The sequence below is a fragment of the Dromiciops gliroides genome, chromosome 1 (assembly GCF_019393635.1).
Source record: "Dromiciops gliroides isolate mDroGli1 chromosome 1, mDroGli1.pri, whole genome shotgun sequence".
NCBI lineage: Eukaryota > Metazoa > Chordata > Mammalia > Microbiotheria > Microbiotheriidae > Dromiciops > Dromiciops gliroides.
This window is the reverse complement of record NC_057861.1, coordinates 358781516-358809385: the sequence shown is the minus strand read 5'-3', so window position 1 is coordinate 358809385 and position 27870 is coordinate 358781516. Positions and strand designations below refer to the sequence as shown.

Genomic DNA, 27870 nt, shown 5'->3' with positions numbered 1-27870 from the left:
AATGATGAGGCAGAGTTGTCAAGGGACTTGCCCAGGGTCACACACCGAATAACTAACTCTGAGGCTGGATTTGAACTCAGATCTTCCTGATTCTAGGTCCTGGGCTCTATTCATTGCACCACTTAGCATCCTCATCTAAGGAAAACACTATGACTTGCTACAAAAATGAGCAAATATATACCACAATCTACTGCCAAGACATAACTCTATTTTAAAATATACTAGGTTATAGGGTTAAAGAGCAGAAATAAGGGGCAGATAGGTGGCACAGTGGATAAGGCACTGGCCCTGGATTCAGAAGGACCTGAGTTCAAATCTGGCCTCAGACCCTTGACACTTACTAGCTGTGTGACACTGGGCAAGTCACTTAACCCCAACTGCCTCACAAAAAAAGAGCATAAATAAGTCTTTGAATAAATGAGCCAATTTAATAGAGAGTGAGGTATGACAGGGACAGAGCCCAACTAGAGACTGTGTAGCCTTTGTCTTTTCCTAACCTTCATTCAGCCTTGCATCCTAGAGACCCACTTTAACTATAGAGTAGAAAGACAAAGGAGTTAGCCTAGGATAGGATACAGAATCCTGCATTTACTCCAGTAAAAGCACCTAGAAGTGAAGCCCAGGAGTCTGACACTATCCAAGATACATGGGCCTAGGGATCTGATTTGGTTCAAGAATATCACAGACTTACTCTGAACTAGCCAAGAGGAGTATCAGATTTCAGAGGATCTAGGAGGCCCCCTGCACAGAACTTTGAAATGGAGTACGATGTTATTAATAACAGACATTTATCATAGTATTTTAAAGTTTCCTAAATGATAATCTCATTTGAACCTCACAATTTATGTAAGCTAGGTACTAAAAGTATTATCATTCCCATTTCACAGATGAGGAAAATGAAGCTAAAATGTCAATTGGCTTATTTGCCCATGCTAACACCGCTAATTAGAATCAGGGGTGGGATGTGAACCCACACATTCCCAACTCTAAGTTCAGCACTTTAGGAATGATGCCATATGATCTCTCTGTTATTTCCCCAGCTGATTATCTCATCTAGCACTTTACTACGCTGGATATCTCCCTATTGCCTCTTTTAGCCCAAAGAAGGCTACATTCATATTAAAACTGTTGCATTAATAGAGTGCGGATGATAAAATGAATCTAAGCATTAGATTGGGAATTAAACATGTTCCAGAGTCGAATATGTATTCACAGAAATTCTCACAATATATAAGAATATGAATTAAAGATATCTTTATGTGTAAAATTTTACAGTTTTAAAACAAATGTGAAAGACATTCAGATGTTGTCATTATACAGGAGGTTGAAGTTTTCCCCTAATTCATATTCAGTGGCAACAGAGTTAACAAACCATGCCCGATTAACTAAATCCAGTTAACTGGCTTTATTAATTACAGATCAAAGGCAAGACTTTAATTTTGGATGTTTTGGTTTTACTGAATATATTCAACTATGCAAAAGGTCATTGGGTTAATGCCTGATGTTACATACTTTCAGAACCTTTGGAGCTTTCCCTTCCCCCACCCTCCAATTCTATCTCAAGATTCTTTTCTCTCCAAACCAAGTATGAACAGCAATACTAGGATCAAAGATTTAGAGATGGATGGGATCTTAGAAGTCTTCAAGTCCAACCCCTACATTTTGAAGATGAGGAAACTGAGGCCAAGAAAGACTAAGTGACCTGCCCAGGTCGACCCAGCTAGAGTTTGAAATAGGGTTAGAGACCTATGTCCTCCTGACACTGAGTGTTGCACTCAGTCCCCTACATACCACTCGGGACTGTCATTTGACTTTTGGGTTTCCACTCCAAAGTTTTGAACCAGCGGGCCACATGTAACCAGTATTATGTGGCTTCTGAGGGCTTGACAATATTACATTATGATGCCAAAGGGAAAAATGTTTCTTAACAGAGCAGGGGTCGGGGGTGGCTAGGTGGCGCAGTGGATAAAGCACCGGCCCTGGATTCAGGAGTTCCTGAGTTCAAATCCGGCCTCAGATACTTGACACTTACTAGCTGTGTGACCTTGGGCAAGTCACTTAACCCCCACTGCCTCGCAAAAACAAACAAACAAACAAACAAACAAAACTAAAACAGAGCAGGGGTCTACAGCCTTTCCAGAGGATGGTGGCTGCCAAAGATGTTGTAGCATCAGCAGTGGTTCTCCCTCATGAATGAATGGCAAAGGCATAATGGTCAAGGTGGCAACTTGGTTACAAGCAGAAAAGAGAGTGACAGTTAATGGTGCTCACGGAGGGAGTCTAGCCGACTGATTCTATTGACAGAGGAGAATGTTCCTCTAGGATTTTTGCTCTTGGTATTCTGGGTATCCAGGGAAAGGGATAGGTTCAGAGGGAAGGAAAGAAGAAACAGTGGCATTTGGTTTCAGTTTTGTCACCTATGCCTCTCTCCACAATCCTGGGAGGTGCTCCATGGAATATGCTCAGAGTTGCCCTTCCTAGTTCTAATCAACCAGCTGGAGGTATTTTTTTTTTCTGGGGCAATGAGGGTCAAGTGACTTGCCTAGGGTCACACAGCTAGTAAGTGTCAAGTGTCTGAGGCCGGATTTGAACTCAGGTCCTCCTGAATCCAGGGCCGGTGCTTTATCCACTGCGCCACCTAGCTGCCCCCCAGCTGGAGGTTTATGGGCCTTCTTCCATCCATGTGATGTTTTAGTATGATGTAATAAACCCTTAGTGGACCCTCGATCCTCTTCTTATCCCATGGCCATGGCAAGGGCACTGAGTGTTGCGGCAGTTAAAAGAAGAGACAACTTTCAGTTCAATATGTTTTGCATCAAGTCTCCTATATGGCAAAGAGTGGGCTCTGTCTCTAGATTCTCTGTGATGGGGTGGTGAGAAGAAGCTGTGCTGTTTCCTTCTAACCCCTCACTACTCCTATGTGAAACATGGTCTCAAATCAGAGAATTTATACCTGGTCCCCTCTCTTTTCCAATTTGTGTTTCCTTTCCTGAGTAGATGATAGAATATCAACATTAAGGTGGACATACCCAGGTTTGGAGGTGAACTTGTGAATTCCTAAGATCCGCTGGTGCTTGGTTGAGGGAGAGTAGCTGGCTGATGTCAGGAAAAACTTTGATATTGGAGAAAATAATCACTAACAAGAGTATTGGCTCAAGCCTGTACTGGGGAAATTTTTGTACACTGAGTTGAAATGTAAAATACTTAATCGTCAATCCTGAAAACTGCTTTATGTTCTGATACACTTTAAATATCACCCTCCCAACAGATGATAGTAGCATTGTGTAGGAAATAAATACCTGTCCCATACCTGATTCATATTATACACTGAGTACCATTTAAACTCCCCCTTTTGGAAAAATCCTAGACATGAATCTAAACTTAAGCTTTCTATAATTTATCCTGAGGTCACCGTGGTGGGGAGTTAAGCAGCCAGAAAAAAAGGGAGCATAACCCCCTTAAAACTGGAGATCAGACTCCTGCAGGACTAAATACAGTCCAGTATTTGTCTTTGGGCTCAGAGCAGATGAACTCCCTAAAAAGAGGGAGCAAACATAGTTCCCTGTAGGCCCAGAAGCAGTTCATTAATATCACACCAGTAAAAATCATTTTGGGTACCACTTTCAGAATAAGAGATGCTGATCCCTCTGAAAAGGTTTTGTCTTTTCAATAGTATGTAGGTGCTGAAATAATGAAAGAATGTGAGTACTGTCCAAACCAAGGGTTAAATTATAAATTTTGAATTCCTGGTTTTAAAACCTCAACAAAGTATGTTTCCATTCCTTTCTAGCAATTAGCAGTGTTACCAAATAGATATACCAGAGTACAATCAATGACTTACTGTCTCAACCAGTATCCAAAGGTAGAAAAACTTGTGTTTAGTGTAAAAAGTCAGCCAGTTACATCACACTAGTAGACACTTCAAAATTGCTATTTTCAGATAGGAAGTATTTCAAAAGTTATTAGTTAGAATCACAGAATTTTTTAGGGATATAGGGGGCCTTAGAGATCACAAAGTTAATATTATATAGAATCCAGTCCCTAGGATTCCATATATTGAACTGGATTATATGGAATATAAGGAATACAAATCCTCCTGACTCAAACTTTCTTTTGCTAAGCTGAGAAACAACAAACTACAGTTATACACAATAACCTATGAAATATCTCTCATGAGTCTTAGTTTATGAAAATATTATATTAAGATTCTTTTAACCATGGGTGTGACTCCCATGCACCCTAGCACTTGCTAACATAGCATTTTCCTTGTATCTCACAGCAGCTATTCCTTGCTATATCTAAGGAGAAATATTGAGTCCTCATGCCTTCTCTTAAGTGAATGTCTCTGAAGTAGCAAATATTTGGTAGAAGCCTTAACTTATAAATTTACATTTCTTTGAGTATAACACAGATGACATTTGGTATAGATGACAGAGAAAAATGGTGTCATTCAAAATAGCATTAGATACAACAAAGAGAAACATCAGAGAGCATGTAATTCCATATTAAAAATGCATATGATGCATAACAGCCTGACATTTCAGAAACAGTACAGTATCTGTATCCTGTTTGCTTTAAACTATGGAATATTTAATAGAAACATTCATTTTCACACACATAATGTTAAACCAATTAGATTCAGCCACAAAAGTGGAAAATAATATAAAACAATTCATACAGCATAACATAAAAGTAGTCTTCCTGCTTACATGCTCTTTTTATTTCTTTTAAAACATCAAGCAAATGGTTCTAGAAAACCCAAGTACCATGGAGATTCTTGATGAATGGAGATGGTAATAATTATGCTAAGACCATTTCAACTCATAATCAGCAAATGGAAAGATTCCCAAGTAGGACTTTTCTTTTGCTGAGGTTAGGGTTAACAATGTCTCTGCATTTTGGGGGTTATAGGCTTTTAAAAGGTCATTTTTTCTAGGTTAACTTAGAAACTCATTTTTCAACGTTCTATGCCATTCGAAGGTATTTTGAACAAACAAATTCCTTGTGAACTAGGTAAAAAAACAGACCTATAAATCTTAGCTCTCAGTCTCTTTGGAAGAAACCACACACCCAAAAAAACAACATAGATCTTATTCCATCACAGCATGCCTATAACTCCAGAAGGAAAAAAAAAAGGGAGGCTCAGTGCCTTCAGTAGCCAGATAAAAGCTTTGGTTTTCATGCAATACTTTATTATAATCATGTTCATTGCTATTGTAGGCAATAGTACCAATTCCATCTCACACTTGAAAGACAGGAATATGGTAGTGGCGGTCATTTTCAGTCAGAAGGCAGATCTCGGGCCATTCTCTGTGGCGTTCCTCTGGATAGTAGACTTGAAAGTCTCTGGTATTAAACTTAGACAGTCTAAACACTTTTATCCTGACTTCAAGAGAGTGTCCAAGAATCAACATGTCAATCTGGGAGAAAGGTGAGAGAAAGGTCATAAATGTACTATATTATCAGATTCCTGACCTTCCACTACAGTGGAGGAAAACATTTTAATGAAGTAATGTGTATAGTTCCATACATAAGACTATGAGTAGTCAAAGAATTAGAAGCAAGCACCCAAAATTTGTCTTAAGCCAAAAATGAAAATTACAGGACTACCTCTCTATATCATGAAGAGATCACAATTTTGGGGGTGGAGTGTGGAATAAGGATAAATAAGAAATACAGAAGATGCACACAAAAGCATCCTTCTAATTAGTTTCAGGTCAACTTACAAACAATTTATGTAGGAAAATTTTTTCTAGACTTCCTAGAGGGAAAAAAAAAAAAGAGACAAAGAGGAGTGAGGGGGAAGAGAGAAGCAAGAAAATTTTAATATTTGAAAATAAATAACAATATGAGGCAAACAATAAAATCAAGCTTATTTTTTTTTAATGTGAGGCAATTGGGGTTAAGTGACTAGCCCAGGGTCACACAGCTAGTAAGTGTTAAGTGTCTGAGGCCGGATTTGAACTTAGGTACTTCTGACTCCAGGTCTGGTGCTCTATCCACTGCGCCACCTAGCTGTCCCAAAATCAAGCTTATTTTGAATATTCTAAGGGAAACAATTAATTTTTGGTCAGCCTATGTTATGGGCGTACCAATATTTCTTTTGAAAAAGAACCAGTAGAGATTTTTTAGAGATTCCACTGTGAAGGACACAGATGAAATACTCTGTGGTTATAGATTTGAGCAAAAGTTTAACTGCCATGGGATAGTGAGATATAGTATTTTTTTCCTTTTATTATGAAATCTTTAAATACCAATCTTTAGATAGATAGATCTTTATATAGATTTTTGGGGGGTGGGGCAATGAAGGTTAAGTGACTTGCCCAGGGTGACAGCTAGTAAGTGGCAAGTGTCTGAGGCTGGATTTGAACTTAGGTCCTCCTGAATCCAGGGCCAGTGCTTTATCCTGTGGAAATTTATTTTGATTTGGGGACCCTACCTTTAGGCTGAGATTAGAAAGCCTTAGGCCCTCAGGGTCTCTTCTGTGTGGGAGGTGTTAGTCCCCGCAGCTTCAGCTGAGCCAAAAAGCCCCATGGACTGTACAAGATGCCAGGTCAAACAGCTGGGGGAAAAAAGCCCTCAGCTCCCTCTGACCTGAGCAGAGCTATCTGAGAGATCCCGGACTCCTGTAGGCTGGGCTCTGGTGTAGCCTGTGCTGAGGCACGTGATGCTCAAGTGTGCCCCCAGCCACAGCCACAGCTCTGGCCGGCGGATTAGCTTGGTGTGTGGGTACAAAAAGCCCCGAGATTTGAGTGGAGAAAAGGAAAATATATATAGAACTAGGAGTTAGACAGGAGGGGTGGCAGACGAGAGATGGGGGCTACAAGGATGCAGAAGGCTAAAGGACTAGGAGCAAGGGGGAAAGGCCAGTGGATAAGATTAGAAGGGTGGCAAAAGAGAGGCCGAAGGGCAGACTGACAGAGCAGACAGACAGAAGGTCGGTGAGAGAGAAACACAGGGGTTCAGCGGTGGCAGTAAGGAGAGGAACGTTAGAAGCAGGGGGATTTACAAAGTGAAAGGGGCTCGAAGTTAGAATAAAGGACCTGAGTGCCCTAAGGCAAGAGGCAGCTAAGGCCCTTATTGTATTAAAGAAGTTCCAGGCACAGCAGGTGGGAAAGAAACCGCACTGCAATGAAGTCAGGTTGTACATTTTATTTTCCTGTATTCTTAATTTTAAATAGTATCTCATAAATAAACTCTACTTTGATTATTTAGTTAAGAGGCTTCTTAATATTTTGCTTATCAATTTGGGAGTGGATCAGTGTGGTGGAACTTTATAAATGGCCCATGCTAAGTTGATAGACAGTCAGATAGCCAGTGAGTCAAAAGTCCCCAGATTAGTCATCCATGGATAAGTCCCCCCAAATTAGCCCTAGTCATTAATAAAATATTTTCACATTTGAATGACGACCACGGCAGGACTTACGGCCCAATTATAATTTCTATAAACTTAGCATTTTTCATATAGTTATAATTTTTCATAAATCCAATTATATAATTTTTCCAGGTTAGTTATAGTTAATAATTAATTTTTTTATACTCCACTGTGCCACCTAGCTGCCCTGTATATAGATCTTTAATAGAGCCTTACATATAGCAGTAGCTAAATAAACATTTTTGGGCATAGTCAATGTGGGAATCTGTTCTGCTTGACTATGCATATTTGTCACAAATTGTGTGTGTGGGGGGGTTCCTTTTTATATGGGTGGTTAGAGATGTAAGAGAGGAAAAAAATACATGTTTAATTGAAATAATTTTGGTTTAAAAATAAATATTTGTTGAATTGAATTGAACTCCCTACTACCCAACCCCTCAAGCATTGCCAGTACCTTCCTTTGACACTCATCATTTGATATTTACCTGTTGTAATCCACATGTATCACCTATAAAATTCAGGTGATTCATCATGAAACTTAAAGGATCCGAGGACGTTTCCCGGGAAAAGAGGAGGCGATAAAGACCGGGAATGGCCTTTTCACTCTTCACTTGTTCGTACACTTCGATGACTTGATATAACATGATGAATTTTAAAGCTTCATACAGCTTGTACTCCAGGCTCTCATCAGAAAAAAGGCTGTTACACATGCTCCCTCTCTTGTGCTGGTCCTTAATAGCACTAAACTCTGTCCACTGAAAAAGAAATTTTAAAATAAGCTTAAGAAGGGTTACAAAGACTACAAGAAAGACTGCACTATCATCAGCAGCCTGTAAGTATCCCCTAACTACATTATGGTACTGTGCCAAGTGTTGTATTCAACAAACTGAACAGACTCTGACCTTCAGGACTTTATGGTTCGAGTCAGCATTCCCAAATCACCCAAGCTTAGTTCACTAGACAACTCAGTTTACCAAACACTGTCCATTGCTACGTGAAGGTTGTTAAGATTTTGGGGGGCTGACCCTTTTCACCAGCATTCAAAGGAAGGAGACACTCCCAATGCAATCATGTTCTCACGATTCTCAAGTCAAATCTCATGTTCTCAAATCACTGCATTTTGCCACATAAATTGAATTGTGTCCAACTGTCTGGAGCTGAACGCTACTAGAGGCAAGTAGAGTATGAGGAGGATAGGTCCTAGTGAAAAGGAAGGTTGACAACTTCCTAGGAAGTAAGAGTTGAGGGAACCAAAAGCCCATTTGGTAGGAAATATTTCCCCTCCTCCAGGTCCTCCATCAATCTACCTTAGAGCCCAACCCTCTCTTTCTACCTACTCCTTTCTTGAAGTTTCTATAGGTATTACTAATGGGCTAGACACTACCTTCTTAAACTGTGGGTCATGACCCAATATATGGGGTCACCAAAAATTTGGTAACAGCAAAAGGTTATGTGTACCTATTTTATGTACATATCTACCCAGAGTCATGTAAAACTTTCTCAGGTGAAAACGGAAAGTGGAAAAAGTTTAAGAAGCTCTGAGCACCAGCCCTGGAGTCAGGAGTACCTGAGTTCAAATCCAGTCTCAGACACTTAACACCTACTAGCTGTGTGACCCTGGGCAAGTCACTTAACCCCAATTGCCTCACTTAAAAAAAAAAAAGAAGCTCTGAGCAAGACCAAAGTTTTGGGAATACAATTTTCTGAAAGTAACTGTTAAGATACATACTATTACTAATTACTTGGCACATTAGGCCCTAGTGGTTCCTCCTCTTTAAAATGAGGGGGTAGGAATAGGTAATTTCTATGTCTTCATCCAACTCAAAAGTCTATGCCCGGGGCAGCTAGATGGCGCAGTGGATAGAGTACTGGCCTTGGAGTCAGGAGTACCTGAGTTCAAATCCGGCCTCAGACACTTAACACTTACTAGCTGTGTGACCCTGGGCAGGTCACTTAACCCCAATTGCCTCACTAAAAAAAAAAAAGTCTATGACTCAATAAAGGAGAGAAATATGGTAGGCAAATTACATAGCTGTGAAGGAGCAGCAGGAGGATAGAGTGGGAGGCTAGTAGACTCTATCTAACTTATAACCTTGACTTTGACTAATGGGAATAGAACCAGTTGTCTCACTACAATTTGTAAGGTTATTGCCCTATGGATTCTGATACATCCTCTATTATCTGAGATTGTCCCAATGTTAAGTTAATTGAGATTTTACAAAAACAATATCCTTTGTCAGACAATATTTCCCATTTTGGGGTTTGGAAAATATAGTCAGTGTACTCATAAGGCACATTGCACACCCTCTCCTCCATCTAAGTTAGGCTAGTTTTTCCATAAAAGCTATTGAAACTGTGCTGGAGATTTTATTTTCTCAGAGCACAAAGGCTTAGGCATTGTTGTAGCTTCCTAGTCATCTGGGTACAAAATGGACAGGGTACAAGGAGCTAGTGTCCTTCTCTGAGGGTTCATACCTCAGTAACCTGAACAAGACTGAAAAACTGTGATAAAGCAAATCAATGCTTTATCTTGAAAGAACATCTCTGCCTTGCCCTGACCATCATTCCCCTACTATGACTACATAAGTGTCCTTTTGTTAAATGTTAGATAGATTATGAGTGTCTCATTTCATTCCAATTTTCAACTTAAACTACTAGGAGGCCAGACTGAGTCAGGCCCAGACTATTATGACATGAAAGTGAGAGAGAGACAGAGAGAGAAACACACACACACACACACACACACACACACACAGAAAAAGAGACAGAGACAGAGAGACAGAAACAGAGAGAGACAGAGACAGAGACAAAGCTTCCTAAAATCAAACAACCTGAAATTCTTCCTGGCCTGTTCCTCTAATCCTCAGCATGAGAACCTTAACAGGAACTATCAGAACATACATCATATAGGGAAATGATCAAATCAGTACTGAACATGCAAATCTAGTATCAGTTGAACTGTCAAGGAAACATACAATTAATGATTTATTATTAAATAACAAACATAAAAACTATAAAAAATAACTTCTATATGACAAAAATGGAATCCCTAATAATAATCCTAAAATTATGAGACATATGGCAATCAAAAGAAAGATCATGATGGAGTCAACAAACATTTATTTGCAATCTGTCTCAAGCTGAGGGAGAGGGCAGTTAGGGAGGGGAAAAGAGGAAGAGTGAGAAGGAGATGGAGACAGAGAATGAGAGACAAGAAATACAGGGGCAGGGAGAGGGGGAGGGAGAGCAACATAAACAAGACTGGTAGACTGTGTTTGACTAAATAAAGAAACAGACAGATAAAGAGACAGAGACACTCAGAGACAGACAGATACATATACACGCATAGAGAACAAAAGACTGTAAGATACATGTTTTCACCTATACATTGCAGCAGAACTAGGACAGAATAAGGATCAACTACATAATAATTTCAAGACCTCCCAGAAGGGAAGAAGCCTTGACCCTCTGGGCTGCTCTCTTTCAGCTACCTAGATGGAAGGGAGGAAATACAGGAGTAAGACTGCTCTCTTATCACTACACAGAAGGGAAGAGATCTGTTCAGCTTCTTTTGTTGAAGCAGTAAAACCTCCCCGGTGTTCACCATTTGGTAGGAGGAAGAGATGTGAACCTAAACAGGAAGATAACAATGGATGGAAGAAACACCTTCTTCTCTACTCCTTTAAAAGCAACACAAACTAGTATGCCTGAGACAAGGAAGCAATACAATGAAAGTGATGAGAGAAGGGAAACTGATTACTACTTCTGAATGTATTTTCCTCTTTCTAGTCTGTTTCCAAGCACTTACCTGAGTCTTTAATAATTCAACACATTTACGTAATTTCCCAAACACATTTGGGCCTGTATATTTCTCGGGGCCAAAGCTGTATTGTTGAATCCAATTACAACCTTGTGAAAAGAGCAGCTTTTCAGGAAGCTTAGGGAAAAAAGTATAAATGCTATGAAATAATTAGTATTTTGTCACAAATAAGAGACACAACAGATACAAAACAAATATGATTCTTTCCCCTCATTGTTAGACAAGTTTAATAATTGGCTGCCATCCAAGGATGTAGGTAAAACATTATTAAATATTTTTTTATAGTGTCATACAAGGCACATTCTTATTTTAACATTTTACAAGTTCTGACAGTTCAAATATAATGAACAAAAATATATAGTCAACAGATCCAATCTCTTTCATTAAAATATCTTTAACAAAAGGCATGTGCTTTCAGGAATGATTCACCATAACTAAGCAATTTTAAAACATAAAGTAATTTCAAATGAGTAATTTTAAAAACAATATACTATGCTTATAATAGACTGTGATTCTCCTCATATTCCCTCTGTCCTTAAACATCTTAGTTTTAGTTCATCAAAATAAAAGGGGACCAGAACAAAGGAACACATTTTAAAACTGATTCTCACTAAGGAGCTTAGATTGTGCCTTAAGAAAAATTTTCTCCTTTCTGCCTTTACAAAAATTTTATAAAGTTTGTGAGAAATAGAACACAATACATAAAGGAAATCAACTACCTGATGAATTTTAAGAAAAAGCCTAAACTAGATCTTTCTGGAATAGTTTGAATATAGGTATTTTTCTTTGGTGAGGCGATGAGGATTAAGTGACTTGCCCAGGGTCACAGCTAGTAAGTGTCAAGTGTCTGAGGCTGGATTTGAACTCATGTCCTCTTGAATCCAGGGCCGGTGCTTTATCCACTGTGCCATGTAGCTGCCCCCTTGAACATAGTTTTATATAAGAACCCAGAGGATGGATTACGTGTTATTTTTCAGGGTTCCTTTCATACTCTGATCATGAAAAAAATGGAGGTGGTTGGAATGAAGGTGTTTGTGCTATAGAATTTCACTTTACTTAGGATTATAGCATAAGTATTTTCTGGCTTAAAAATTGACATCATACCTTTACAATGTCTTTTTCTTTCATCCAGGATGGAAGAGAGAGGCCCTGGCTGAGTATCTGAAATAGAACTGATCTTAATGCATCATAATTATCTCCTTTGACTTGCCGAATACATTTCACATGATGACGCCAAAAGAGTTCCTCATAAGCCTATTAGAGCAAAGGAAAAAAAAAGAGATTTTTGTAATTCTGAAGGAGAAGAGTGTAAAGAAAGGAAATAAATAAAATTTAACTGTGGAGCTCCAAGTACAAATGGAAATTTTTTTTTTTTACAAAAAATCAAGTTATTATTTCACATTTGTATTGTTTCACATTTTAATGTGAAGGTATATTATTTTTATCATTTGGTTGTTTTCAGTCATGTCCCTGTCTTTGTGATCCCATTGGGGTTTTCTTGGCAAAGATACTGGAGTGGTTTGCCATTTCCTTCTCCAACTAATTTTCCAGATGAGGAAACTGAGGCAAACAGGGTTAAGTGACTTGCCCCAGGTCACAAAACTAGTAAGTATCTGAGGCCAGATTTGAACTCAGGAAGATGAGTTAACTGCAGGCCCATACAGTTCCCATATCATGCAATATTAGAAAACAAGTACCTAGACAGCAGGAAACATGAATTATAGTCTATAAATAATACTGAGAACTTTTAATAAAAATTTAATGGCCACCAAGGTACAGTCGTCTATATGTGAAAAAAAGTGATTGGGGAAAAGTTTAGAGCAAAACTGGATAAGCACAGTCCCATAAATACCAATGTTACAGTCAAGTGATCTGGCCCAATGCAAGGAGGAATATCATTCCTGGTGAAGAAAAAGAAAATTTAAAACAACTACAACAAAAATTAGTTTGGGAGGTAGAAAATAAAATGTTAAGAAAAGGCATAAAGCAGAATGCAAACTTTCTTCAGAGCCTTCTTTTTGCATTGATTAAGGAAAAGCCCAACCACTATAAAAGGACTATATATAATCTATGTGTTACTGAACTGTTAACAGCATCCAGCTAATCTTGCTAAAATATTTAGCATCACTGCCAGATTCATCATAAGGTGAGGAGAACCCTACAGATGCCAAAGCTATAGTGAAGTGCTTTGCTTAGTTGAAGGGAGAGAATTAATTTTGGGTGATAATTATGCCAATTTTTAAAGCAAAACAAATTATTTTCAATGGCTTAGATGGTCAGCGGGACAGAGTTTAGCCAAAACACCCAAGTGCTTCATTCTCTTGTATCTGTTGAAAAATCTGTTCTGTGATATGCTACCATTGTAACCACTTTGAACATTTATCCCTCATTACCTCAAACCCCCTTACAATAGGCCTATGGTCACTACACATTCTATATTTTAAATATATCAGAGACCAAAAGGATTTACTTTCTAAAAGGGTGAAGACATCTTAGTTTTAGAAATTATAAGAAATTTGCTTCATTTACAAAAACCCAAGAGCTAAGATTCTTTGTATACAATGACCTGGTATTAAGGATTACAAACACATTCTGTAGCCCTAAAACAAATTGAAAGGTGCACAATTCAGGGGGTCAGAAATTTAATTAGTTTCAATACAAAAAAACATTTGTTCAGTACCTATAAGGTGCATGTACTAGAAGTTGAAGATAGATAAAAATGATAGAATCTCTCTGCAACAACCTCATAGTCTACTGCAGTAAGGGAGGGGGTTATAATATTTACCCAGTAAATATTTAATATTAATCTCTCCCTGTATCACAACACTCTATCTCCTGACTTTTTACCTTTGCCCAGCTGGTCACTAGGCCCAGGATGCACTTCCTCTTCACCCCCACCTTATAGAATCCTTAGTTTTCTTCTAAGTGAAGTTTGGAGGCTCCTTCCTAAATGAGGCCTTTCCCGATCACTTCTAACTTCTCCTTTCTGAAATTACTTTATATGTACTTCTCTGCTTATATGTGTGTTCTGCTCCCCGCCCTCCCCATGGTAGAATGTAATCTCCTTGTTTTGTCTTGTCTCTGTGTCCTCAGCACCTAGTGAGTACACTTAGTAAATGTCCAGTGAATCACAATGAATTTAGTGAACAACTATAACACTGAAATTTCCTGAATTACAGAATCTAATTTAAATGTGTTTTTTTTTTTTGGGGGGGGCAGGGGCCATGAGGGTTAAGTGACTTGCCAGGGTCATACAGCTAGTAAGTGTCAAGTGTCTGAGGCCTGATTTGAACTCAGGTCCTCCTGAATCCAGGATCAGTGTTTGATCCACTGCACCACCTAGCTGCTCCCTAAATGGGTTCTTCTTAACAACCACAGAGTAGAGTGTCTACAGCAGAACATTTCTGTTTTGAACTGAAAACGTAAGCCTCAAGGAGTTTTAGTGAACAAAATAGCAGTTACTTGTATGTACCCTTTGGAACTAATTGGGCTTGTCATTAAATAGAGTTGGACGGAATTTGTTTCTTCCCTGCTTTTAAAAATAGTGATACCTTCCTCATCAGCTTGGCTCGGCTTGTTTCTCCTTTCCATTCTCTTGCACAATAACCGAGGAGATCAACTTCTGCCTCCACACTGAGGTTTTCTAGACCAAATTGAACATGAAAAGTTGTTAATTTCCCTTTTCTTCTTCCCTCAACTTCCCCCTCCACTCCCTTCCATGACAGGAACAATAGAGACTGTAAAGAGAATATTTACTTTTGAATTTTCTCTGCAGGTATCCACTCCACCTGAAATGTTAAAAACATAGTAGTGTCAAATGGTGGCTTATAAAAAGTGACTTCAAAAAGAGGCATTTTTTTTAAATAGCAAAAAAACATACCATTTTAACCGATGTCCTAAATATAAATATAGGCTTCTGAAGTAGCAGAGGGTGGCAGCAAGAAATGATATTCCCAATATCACTGGTCCTTTTACTGTTCTCCATGCGACATCTAAGGCTTGATTTGTAACTGCTGTCCAGGGTTGAACTTTATGGTTCCCTATAATTAAATAATAGATAGACAGATGGATGGATAAACACATGATTAGTCTTTATGTTTTCATCTTTTCAAAAGGCCATAATTTTTATTAACTTCTCTTACAAAGTATAATAATTACTAGGTGGTGCAATGGATGATGTACTGGGCCTGAAGTCAGGAAGACTTATCTTCCTGAGTTGAAATCTGGCCTTAGACACTTACTAGCTATGTGACCTTGGGCAAATCACCCAACCCTGTTTGCTTTAGTTCCTCATCTATAAAAATGAGCTGGAGAAGGAAATGGCAAACCACTCTGGTATCTTTATCAAGAAAATCCCAAATGGAATCACAATGAGTTAGATGCGACTAAAACAATTGAACAACAAAAACACTTAAAAAATTGAGAGATTCAGAACTCTTGATAAAAATGTGTCAAATATTCTAATGGTTTTTATAGTCTCATATGCATAAGCATCTTTTTTTTTTTCCCCCAGTAAATATCATGGTCCTTGGAGGCAGCTAGATGGCGCAGTGGATAGAGAGAGCACCAGCCCTGGAGTCAGGAGTACCTGAGTTCAAGTCCAGCCTCAGACACTTAACACTTACTAGCTGTGTGACCCTAGGCAAGTCACTTAACCCCAATTGCCTCACTAAAAAAAAAAATCACGGTCCAAACTACAAAGCAAGCATTTTTCTGAATGCTTTGCTATCTACAATTTCTTTGTATAGGTTTGAACTAATACAGATTGCTTTACAGGCACCTTTAAAATATGTAAGAAAACACACCACCAACATACATAGATAGTTTCCCCATACTTAGCTCAAGTAAGAAAGAAGAACAGTAATATTGGTCTATATATATATTGGTCAATTTGCAACTTAACAACGACAACAGCAATAGATAAATCTGGTTAGACTGCCCTTTTCCCAGAGGTAGGAGAGGACTATGCAGACAGGAACAGCTATTGTGACCTAATGAGTCCATTATGTGCAGACCCTAACACCAAAGGAATTCTACCCACCCATTTGTTTATCCTTATCTGATTTGTTCAGGATCAGTGGGCTCAAAGTGTCTAGAATCCATGTACTTTAGTTTGGTATATGTGTAAAGGGCTCCAACTCCATTAGTCGTGTGTGTGTGTGTGTGTGTGTGTGTGTGTGTGTGTGTGTGTGTGTGTGTGTGTATACAAGGGCATCACTTTTCTTTTTTCTTTTTTCCAATAGGATGAAAGTTATGCTTTGGCAGCAAAATAACCTCTAACAACAACAACATTGTTAATAGCTTATCTTTATTAATAGCTTTATGTCTATTTTTAAAAAATGGTTTTAAGCAGCTAAAACACAACTTTGTAGCCCCAAGCTGGGAAAGAATGGGGCCTTTTTCCTCTAATTAAAAAAAATGTAAATAGTATTATTTTTAAGTGGCTTCCCTTTTTCAATGATCCATTCAGCACCCTTTAGGGAGCATATGCCTTGCTTTACCATTCTTAAGGTCAGCAAGATTACAAGCTTCAAAACTGTTTGGGGTGGATTCAGGCACTGGAGGTACCGTCATCAGAAATGTCAAACAAACTGCATACCACATGCTCTCCCTGATAACATATTAAACAGGAACTTTGATGCCTATCACCCCATGATAAGGAATTTAAAGCCAACTTGGTTGGATTATATACACATCTATGAATTTGGTCTTACCAAATTCACAACTTTAAAAGTGCGATCCTAAAATAGTAATACAATCTTTTTAAAAAAATAACGCTCATAAATTCTCTGCTCCTGCCGTTAAAAATTGTTATGGTTTAATCAAAGCTGGAATCTACTAACTAATTTTAAACATGCTGAGCTTCATATATAAAGTGATAACACTTTGCATACTATTTTATTATGTGCAGACCATGTTATTTTAGAAGATATCTATCACATGTTGAGTAAAGTAATAGTGTCCTGGAAGTAGCTAAGTCAAAATGAGGAAGAAGCCTTTGGAACAAGAACCAGTGCTCTCTTTCAATTAGTTACATAATAACTATTCCATCTGATTCAGTAACAAGCAAGTGATACAACCACAGAAAAATCCACATTAATTTGGATTGTAGGTATGTAGAATTTCTGGTGGTGTACAGGCTGAAGGTTACTTTCAGACTAACGACCAAGAAAGGGCTAGCTAAGCAAACAGAGTAGAAACAAGATTTCTGGGAGGTTTTAAAACCCTTTCAAATGCTCAAAAGTATTCATTTACTTATAGTATTTAATTATCTAATTACAAAACATTCTTATATATCAATTTCTGCACAGAATTTGATAGGTTGCACTTTTCTAAACTAGTTACAATTACTATGTGTAATTAAAGATAATAAAACTACAGTTCCTCTAACTCTAAAACTCAGATTGGCCCTACCAATTAGTCTGAATTAGTGAGGTTTCATTATCCCTTTTTAAAATGCCACATTGGTTATTCATGTACATAAAGAAGGAAAATAAAGCTTTTAAAAATCAGAGAAAAAAAACCCTGATATTTCTTGGTGCATTTTCTTTGTTTTGGGTTTTGTTTTGTTTTGTTTTGTTTTTTTGGCAGGGCAATGAGGGTTAAGTGACTTGCCCAGGGTCACACAGCCAGTAAGTGTCAAGTATCTGAGGTCAAATTTGAACTCAGGTCCTCCTGCCCCCGGTGCATTTTCTTAATAGTTTTTATATAGTCTGTTCAGCTCCAAATGCTTCCATTTCTGATATTTGTAAACATTTGAACAAAATATATTTAAAAAAAACCTTACAGTGAAAAACATTACACATTCTCACAAATTCACATTTATAAGATTTCACTTGCCTCTCCTGTATGAAAAATAATCTATCAATAAGAGAATTATCATAATCATGATAAAAAGAGCCTTTAAGATGTAATGGTCTATTTGAAAAATATAAGAGCAGATGTTAGATGTCTGCAAGTGTTTCTTTCAGTTTGTTGTGAGGATCACATAAGATAACATATGTAAAGAGCTTTGCAAACCTTAATGCACTATATAAATGCTACTCTTTTTTTTTTCCCGGTAAGGCAATTGGGGTTAAGTGACTTGCCCAGGGTCACACAGCTAGTAAGTGTTAAGTGTCTGAGGCCGGATTTGAACTCAGGTATTCCTGACTCCAGGGCCGGTGCTTTATCCACTGCGCCACCTAGCTGCCCATAAGTGGTACTCTTAAGATCCAGTAAATTAGCTCAATTAGCATCTATCCATTTTCTAAGAGCAGAAGACTGTCTCAGCATATTTAAAAGATTGAAATCATAATATGACATAGCATATACAATAGAAATTGAGTGCAGTCATGGCAAAATGGTACAATTGGGATTTTTATGATATACATTTTACAAACCTTTTCGACTTTCATTAATTGTTCTTAAAACTATTCAAACACCTGTCCATAATAAATTAAAATAATTAAGCTAGCCTTGCAGTCTTGTAGTATCATCTAAAGAAGATTTTTATGTTCGGTTATCATTCTGATACATACATACATGTATATGTATGTACATATTATATCTAAGTGCCTAATGAATCCACTGAGAAATTAGGCATCTCTCCAATGAAACACCAAACCTTAGATTAAAAGAACACTTTAAACACATCATACCTGATGAATGCCTACAAAACAAATACAACAATGCCCAAGTCCAACCCTTTTACTTCTAGATCATCTACTTTGACTAAGATAATAAGAACTGACTCTCAAAGGATTAGATAAATGAAATTAATCCTTGAGCTTCTGACAAGTTGTCACCACAGATCTGGTTTCAGAAAATATTAATATCCCTGATTCATATGTCAAGACTGATTGCTATTCCATTTGCTGTTGTAAATGTACCCTCACTTAAAAAAATTCTCTACATAACCTCCAATTTTCTCCCTTTGAACACATTTCTACAATCAGAATCACAACAGGAAAAAAAATAAATCCATCACAGAACTGAGGACTAGTAGAAGGTATACCTACAGTCATTTTGATCTTTGGTGAAGAAAGAAAACAAGCTAAAACAGAGAATTTTAATATCCAAAAGTCAATTCCATGTATAATTTGAATAATTTGTTAAATGTACCTCAATGAATATAACATCAATTCCTGCAAAACAATCTGAGTACATGTTAATGGGTGAAATGTGATTATTTGGAAAGGGAAATATGGTGAATACTAAATATCAGGAAGGAACATAGGTTCATGAAAAAGTTATACTATGCCATTCTTCCTTTTTTGGGTGGTGGGGTTAGCAGACTAGTAGGTCAGGAGACTGCCATAGGAATAATGTATCCATTTCAGAGAATGACGGTGTACAAACTGGCATAGGAAACATGAATTCTAGTCTCTGTTCTATCACCGCCTTATAATGTGACATTAGCCAAATCCCTCGACACCTCTGGGTCTCTTTCATATGGGTAAATTGAGAAGGGGGTGGGGTGGGCTGAATGGTTCTTAAAGACAGCTCTAACATTCGATGAGTCCAAAAATTTCATTTCACCACTTCACAATGTCCCCCATGATGTTTTCATGAAGGTGTCTTCATTATATCCTCTTGTCAGGTATGTTGTAGAGATCCTTACTCACGTATGGAATGTTCTACATGGCCCCTGAGCTATCATCTGTAATCTGTGAATGTGATAGAAATAAATGCATAAATACCAGTCTTGTTCTATAGGAGAAAAGTGAAAGGCAAACTTAAGAAGTTTCTAAACTGTAGTCCAAAGAATCAGTTCAAAGAATGACATCCCACAGAGTCAGGGTTCGTTTATAGTTCATTGGCTAGCTATGTGTGTGTAGAGCTACACCCTGGCCTGAATCAATGTTGCCTTTATTTAAGGGTCAGGCAATGAAGTGGTATCTGATTTGCTATCCAAAGAAGTCTGGCTCACTCTCTTTAACTTTGCAGGTGGACTCAAACAATGAACTTTTCTTAGTCCCAAGAAGGAAGGAGGAGGTTGTTGCTGCAGCCTCATCCCCAACTTTCAACTAATCATATTGTTCCCCATGCCTCGGCTATATAGTGAATTATGTTGTCTTCAACCTCATGACGTCACCGAGCATATAACCAATTGTATTATTTTCCTACCTACTCTGGTTTTTTTTTTTTTTTGGTGAGGTAATTGGGGTTAAGTGACTTGCCCAGGGTTACACAGCTAGTAAGTGTCAAGTATCTGAGGTCGGATTTGAACTCAGGTCCTCCTGAATCCACTGCACAACCTAGCTGCCCCTGTTCTTTGTTCTAAGTAGAACTGAGTCCCCATCTCAGGGTCTTCGACTTAAATTGAGGCAAATCATGGACCCCTTTATTATCAGGTTCATGCCCTGCTAATAAAATGTTATCTTGCTCAGAGAAAATGTGCCTCAGTCTACCTTTGTTGAATTTTACTCACAACAATACATAAGAACCCCTAAAGTCCACACATTGACTTAGTTTAAAAATGTAACGTAATCTATTTTATTGTATTTTATTTATTTAGTTAAATATTTTCCGGTTCCATTTTAATTTGGTTCCAACTGCCCTAAGGAGTGTTGGTTTGTGTTGCATGTTTGACATCTGTAGAGCATGCTGCGAAGCCTAAGTGAAAACCCAGATATCTTCAGTTCTAGCCTGGTGCTCCTCACACTGTTGGATGCTATTCCTATGCATAACCCCTCAGTATTTAAAGCCTTGACCACAACTAATTTAAAATTATATTTTAAAATGAATATTGAAGTACTCAGCAGGCACTAGGGCTGAGGTGGCACTAAAGGCTTCAAGCAAGAAAATACCAAAGTGGTAGGTATTAAAGCCAATTCACTCCTGTTCCTAGAAACACAAACTGCTGGGCTATACACACTAGTAGGTGCTCATCTTCACAAATACTGCCACTCACAAAACCTTTTCACTACCATTGTATATATGCTTACTAAAATAAAAGATGACTATTACACTACATTGTAAATTTGAACTCTAGAGTTGGGATTCAGGTGGCAATTTTCTACATTCTGCTATGTCATTTTGCTCTTTTATGTAATTTATAAAGATTCAAGAAAAAGGAATATGTCATATATACTATACTAAGGTTTTTTATCATTCCAAACCCTTTTTTAATGATGGAATAACCCTACAGAGAGAAAGTTGGCAACATTGTTTTGGCATGGCATTTATCTTAAGCTGTAATGTTTTTAGGATTATTTTTCCTTAAGCTATCTTTTTATATTCTACTTGAAAGTAAATAAACATTTACTTCCCTTTAAAAATAATGAACAATCAGGGGGCAGCTAGGTGGTGCAGTGGATAAAGCACTGGTCCTGGATTCAGCAGGACCTGAGTTCAGATCCTGCCTCAGACACTTAACACTTAACTAGCTGTGTGATCCTGGGCAAACCACTTAACCCTCATTGCCCCACCAAAAAAAAAAAAAAAAGTAAACAATTTCTTAATTATTGATGTCATTAGCCTAAATTTTATTCCAGTCAAGAGGTTCCTATATCCCCTCAGGAGCTGATAACTCCTTTTTAAAGTTAATATGAGTTCTCCAATAGCACAGAAGAGTTTTAAATGAGATCCATAGTTCTCTGCCACAGATAATATAGCGTACATACCATCATATTTATCCTATCTATTCCATCCCTCCATTGAGCATTATAAAATACCACCCTTTGCCAGTTTTTGAGAAGTAGATTCACAGTTTCTTTTTTTTTTCTCCTGACAAAACAGGTTGCTGTGGTTTTTAGAAGATTTCTATAAAAAACATTTGACGATACACAAATGATTTTTTAAAAAGCAAAATGAAGCATTGTTCATATCACTTCAACTCCTATTTTATTGACATTTCAACTTCAATAAACATGGATTAACACCTTATGCATGCAGAGCACTGTGCTAGGTACTGGAGGAGTTTAAATAAGGAATGATCCCTGCTCTCCTAAAGTTCACAACCAAGTAGAATATAAAAAATATACAATGATAATTAAAATAAGAAATGTGCAAATGTTGGGTGGACCTCTTGTGAACCTTCATGGAAGGGCAAACACGAAAGTTGCAAGGAATGAGGAAAGGCATGGGTGGGATGCCTTCATGGCAGGGGTAGAAATTGACATCCATATTAATAAGAGTACAGAGTCAGGGATACACCAAAGTATAAATTTCACTGGACAACAAATGAATCAATGATTGGTCTAACAGTTGTATCTTGCTGAGCCATCAGGTCCTAATGATGTCATTCAATATGTTAGCTATATTTCCTAGCATTATTTTTTTTTCTTTTGCGGGGCAATGAGGGTTAAGTGACTTTCCCAGGGCCACACAGCTAGTAAGTGTCAAGTGTCTGAGGCTGGATTTGAACTCAGGTCCTCCTGAATCCAGGGCCGGTGCTTTATCCACTGCGCCACCTAGCTGCCCCTCCTAGCATTATTATTAAATTAAATCTGTGGATTTAATAAGCATGACATTCAAGCCATTGATAAAAATATTGAACCTCAGTGGGTGACCTGGGATTCAATATGGTGCATGATTAGAAAGTGTCAGTAAGGGGCAGCTAGGTGGTGCAGTGAATAGGTGAATGCAGGGCACTGGCCCTGGATTCAGGAGGACCTGAGTTCAAATCCAGTCTTAGATACTTGACATTTACTAGCTGTGTGACCTTGGGCAAATCACTTACCATCATTGCTCCCCCTCCCCCCCCATCTCCAAAAGTGTCAGTGTGATATAATGGAAACAGTATTGTTTTGCATTTGGAACACTTGAGTTTGAGTCCTAATTCTGTCACTTACTATTTGTACCATTTGACTTCTCTGGACTTCAGTTTCCTTCTGTATAAATTGACGTTATTAGACTAGAATCTGGTCTCCTAGTCACTGGATCATTTCTAAGGTATTTTTCAGTTCTAAATCCTATGATCTGAAATGAACTTGGAGTCAGAAAACATGTCCCAGAACCTGCTTTGCTAATTACTACTTTTTTTTTGTACTAAGATTTTGAATATATCACTTAATCCCTGAGTCTCAGTTTCCCTATCTATAAAATGGGATATGGATACTTACATGCCTACCTTCATATAGATATTGTAAGGATCAAATTAGTGTTTTTTTTTAATTATAAAACTATTCTCAATATTCTGACTTCCACTGTCCTCTCTACCACCATACCTACCCCAATTGTACCAGACTGTGAAAATTTCTTTCTGGACACAATCCCTCTGTCTCATCCCTTGAACTTTGTTTAATCCAAAGCAGTCACTCAGACCAAGGAAAAGGGAGTTGTGGACAGGCTTTGCAGTGGAAGAGGTTAATGCATGGACTTATAGCATTTGGAAGAAGGCTGGATTTGCTGTATACCATATGCCCAAAATATCCTTTGTTAAGTATAGAGACAATTCATTTGTCTCTTCCTTTAGATAATTCTTAGTTGTTCATCTATATATGGTACCAAGAACAATGGTTCCAAAACAAAACAAAAGGGAATGGTTCAACAAAATGATGTGTATGAAGGGATGTCATATCTTGGACAAATCACTTCCTTTCCCCTGGGCCTCAAGTCTCTCATCTGTAAAGTCATGGCATAAACTAGATATCTGATCCTTGAGATCCTTTTCAGGGGATAAAAGTCTTATGAAGAGGGGCAGCTAGGTGGCGCAGTGGATAGAGCATCAGCCCTGGATGCAGGAGGACCTGAGTTCAAATCCATCCTCAGACACTTAACACTTACTAGCTGTGTGACCCTGGGCAAGTCACTTAACCCCAATTGCCTGACCCCCCCCCCAAAAAAAAGTCTTATGAAGTAAATTTTCTACTCAGTTTCACTACAACTGTAGATATACTAATAAAAGTACTTGGGAAAAATAATTATCTTCTTTAATTTCATCCCATCCCAGACCATCCAGAAACAGAAAATTCCCATCATGATACTGTCCTGATACTAGGGATCTCATTACATTAATAAAATCCTATTTCTCCATATAGAGTGATGCTTAGGCATTTGTATTTTAAAACTAAAAGCCTGTTAAGTAGTTAATAATATCAGATACCAGGTTCAAATAATGGTAGTGATGATGTACACTTATATAAGATCCTAGATATTAGAGGTAGGAAACATAGAGAGTAAACTCAAAAAGGTTAAGTGACTTGCCCAAGGTCACATTCAGAATTTAAGGTAGGATTTGGGTTTTTTGTTTTGTTTTGTTTTGTTTTGCAGGGCAGTGAGTGTTAAGTGACTTGCCTAGGGTCACACGGCTAGTAAGTGTCAAATGTCTGATGTCAGATTTGAACTCAGGTCCTCTTGAATCCAGGGCTGGTGCTTTATCCACTGTACCACCTAGCTGCCCCTAAGGTAGGATTTGAACCCGAGTCTTCCTGATTCCAAATCCAGAACTCTATCCAAAATACCACAACACATTAGGATTTAAGAATTACAAAGGAAATCAATTATATTGAAATACAGTCTACAAAATATTAAATGAACAAGTTCATAGACTCCAAGTTTAGAACTCTTGTCTTAATTTCTCAAGTAAGTGATTTGTCCAAAGTCACACAGGCAGTCAGTTGTAGGACATGAACACAGGTCTTTCCTGACAGCTCTCTGGCCACTATGGGACATTGCCTCTATGATTTAAAATAAATGTGATACACAAGATTTTTCAACCAAAATAGAAAACAATGCTGGCCATTCTTGTTAAAAAAATCTGTTTTGAATTTTTGTTTCCATTTTCTAAATTCTACCAAAGCTGAAATGAATATCAAACATTAAACAGGAAACACCCACCTTCCAAAAAAATATGAAAACAAAACGAAAAGACACTTAAAGCAGGAAGTCATGTGATTCTTCAGTTTGTAGTTGTAAAAATCCTTATAAGCACATTCTTGCCCCAATTCCCTTAATTTTCTTTCTCTTGCTTCTCCTTTGATATTTCCTGCTTTTTCTTTGAAATCTCCAAATTCACTCTGTGTAATATTTCTGACAATCTTCTTTATTATCTATACTCCTCAGGTATTCTTCCAGAGATTCTAGCTTTTATCCCAAGCCTACTCTCATTTTTAATATCAGTTTCTGTTAGCACAATTCTCTTTCACCTCAAACTAGCTAACAAAGTGAAAATTTACCATCTACTTTTTCTACTTAGGGTGGGTCCTCTTTTTCCTATTTGTGACCACAAATCTTTGTGACCACAAATCCAGAAGGGAGAACAGAGCCTAATCAAAGGTTACAAGGAAATAAGAAGTAATTTAATTTACATGAGTTTTTGTGTCTTTTTTCCCTAAGCTAGAGACATGACAAAGGTTAAATTCACCTTAATTTAAATGTTTTTTTAACAAGGTTCATAAAATTTTCTACAACAAATATAATAATTATTGTTAAATATGTGTTAATTTTTTCTTACAGTTAAAGGAGGTAAATAAAAAGGAAAAGGAGAAGAGATATTTCCCCCTTCTCTGAGCCTCCGTTTGCTCATGTAGGAAACTAAGGGTTAGATTAGCTGTGACCCCTCAAGTTCCATCCAGCTCTAACATTCTATGAGAATTTAGGAGATATGGGAAAGGAAAAGAGAAATGCAATTGGATAGGGAAGGTAAGGCAGCATAAAGAAAACCACATAAAGCTAGTTACATAGAGAAACAGAAGGCAGAGCTGGAGAGAAAGGGGAAGAGGGGAAGAGGAAGGAGTAAAAGGTGTATGGAGGGGCCCCAGGGCTGGTAGGTAAGCTACGTGCCACATCCTGAGTTGTGTAACAAAAGACTCATCTTCTGTCAAAATTATTGTGGACTGAGTACAACTTAAGGCCAGGAGCTGAGAGGTTTGTATTCAAATACAAGGGATAGAGGGGCTAAGTACTTTTTTTCTCTTAATGGAAGACAAGGGGGCTTATATAATAATGTCCCTTAATAAGTTAACATGTTCTACACATCCTCAAAAGGGGAGTAATGTAAAAGGGATATGGACCCAAACTGAAAAGGAAACTATCCCTTTACTTAACCAAAGTGGGCTAACTGGTGGGTCAGATTTTAAACCAGTCATTCAGGAATAAAGATAAGACCTGATTGACTGACCTTGCTTAGGTACATGGCCAAGGATCAGAAAAGCTTCCTGAGGAAGTCGTCTTAGATGTTAGAGCTTCATTTTACAGTGAAAACAGACTCTGAAAGAGAAAGTGACTCATCCAATGTCACAAGATACTTAGTAGAAGAACTCAGCACTTAAACCTAGTTCTCCAACTCTAAAACCCATGTCTTTTCTACAATATCTCATTGCCCTCCAAGGCAACATGAAGATTCAAGGTTATCTCCTCCACCACTGCAGTTGGTGAAGCTGTTTGGAGAGCACTTTCTATTAAAATACAAGAGAGTGGGCCTTGGAACTGTTATTGGCTCCTACCCTTCTGATATGACATATAGCCATTTAGCCACTGCCTCAAAATCTTCCACTGTATTTATTTGGGGGAGGGAGGCAGTGGAGAAGAGTTTAGGGGAGAATATTCTGAGCTCCAAAGTAAAGGCAGTGGCCACAATAATACTATAGTGGAGACCAGCTGCAATCATTTTTCTTTTTCAACCTGGCCCCTAGGCTACAGTTTTCTTATCCTTTCCTATAAACCCTGCCCCTTTATTTTGTGTTTGAAATTTGTTGTTGTTCAGTAATTTCAGTCAGGTCCAACTCTTCATGACTCCATTTGGAGTTTTCTTGGCAAAGATACTGGAGTGGTTTGCCATTTCCTTCTCCAGCTCATTTTCCAGATGAGGAACTGAGCAAACAGGATTAAGTGAATTGCCCAAGGTCACACAGCTAAGAAGCATCTTAAGTCAGATTTGAATTCAGGAAGATGAGTCTTCCTGACTTCAGGTCCAGAACTCTGTCCACTGTGCCACCTAGCTCCCCAGTGTATGGCATAACCAGAATTATAACTAATCACTAGCAATTACAGAACCTCTAAATCAACTTGGGGAAGGGTGAATAGAGTGATCTAAAGGAACCCATCTGAATTGGAGGAAGAAGCTTCCTATTTTATCTAATTAGTCTTGCTAACTACATGCTAAGCTCAGTGGTTTCAAAGTTGTTGAAGGCATACAAATGCTGTCACTGCCTTTTAAATTTGAGAGCCAGGAAAAAAGCCCTATTCACCCCACAGTAGTTACAATCCTGGGGTTGACTCTGGTTTTGCTTGATGTTAATAAGTAATCACTTGGATAGCCAGTTCACTGAAGTATGATATCAGTACATACATCTGGGACAAGCACAGCAGAAGAACAAGCTGTGTCCAGACTTGACAGAGAAGAGATGGGGCTGAAGTGCGCTAGAGAAATTGCTCACTGCATTTCATAACCCCAAGGTATTGCCCAGTTCAAAGATTCATCTTTTTTTTTTTAAACAGGGCAATGAGGGTTAAGTGACTTGCCCAGAGTCATGCAGCTAGTAACTATCAAGTGTCTGAGGCTGGATTTGAACTCAGGTCCTCCTGAATCCAGGGCCGGTGCTTTATCCACTGCACCACTGCACCACTTAGCTGTCCCCCCCCCCCCCCGCCAAATTCATCTTTTAATACAAATATTTTTCCAATGACAGCATGGGATTGGGAATTTTGGACTACCAGAATTTGTGTATAATCAAAATAGTGGGTGACTCAGGGATAAGTGGAAAGACAAATGTTGGGTCCAAACAGGCATCAGCATATGACCAAAGCA

At 38.1% G+C, this 27870-nt stretch overlaps 1 protein-coding gene across 2 annotated transcripts in view; it reads right to left on the bottom strand.

Moving 5' to 3' along the window:
* Window positions 1-5170: 5170 nt before the first annotated feature.
* The window catches only part of OTULINL (OTU deubiquitinase with linear linkage specificity like), a 44989-nt gene continuing 22289 nt past the window's right edge, over window positions 5171-27870 (bottom strand). Inside the window, exons 2-8 of one of the 2 annotated variants that reach the window (XM_043978183.1) lie at window positions 15076-15235; window positions 14952-14983; window positions 14747-14838; window positions 12300-12449; window positions 11184-11312; window positions 7861-8130; window positions 5171-5420 (exon numbers count right to left, since the gene is read on the bottom strand). In XM_043978183.1, the coding sequence (XP_043834118.1) occupies window positions 5241-5420; window positions 7861-8130; window positions 11184-11312; window positions 12300-12449; window positions 14747-14838; window positions 14952-14983; window positions 15076-15235 (1013 nt within the window). In that variant the 3' untranslated portion in view covers window positions 5171-5240. The remainder of the gene's footprint in view (window positions 5421-7860; window positions 8131-11183; window positions 11313-12299; window positions 12450-14746; window positions 14839-14951; window positions 14984-15075; window positions 15236-27870) is intronic. The other variant, XM_043978184.1, reaches the window with a different exon arrangement.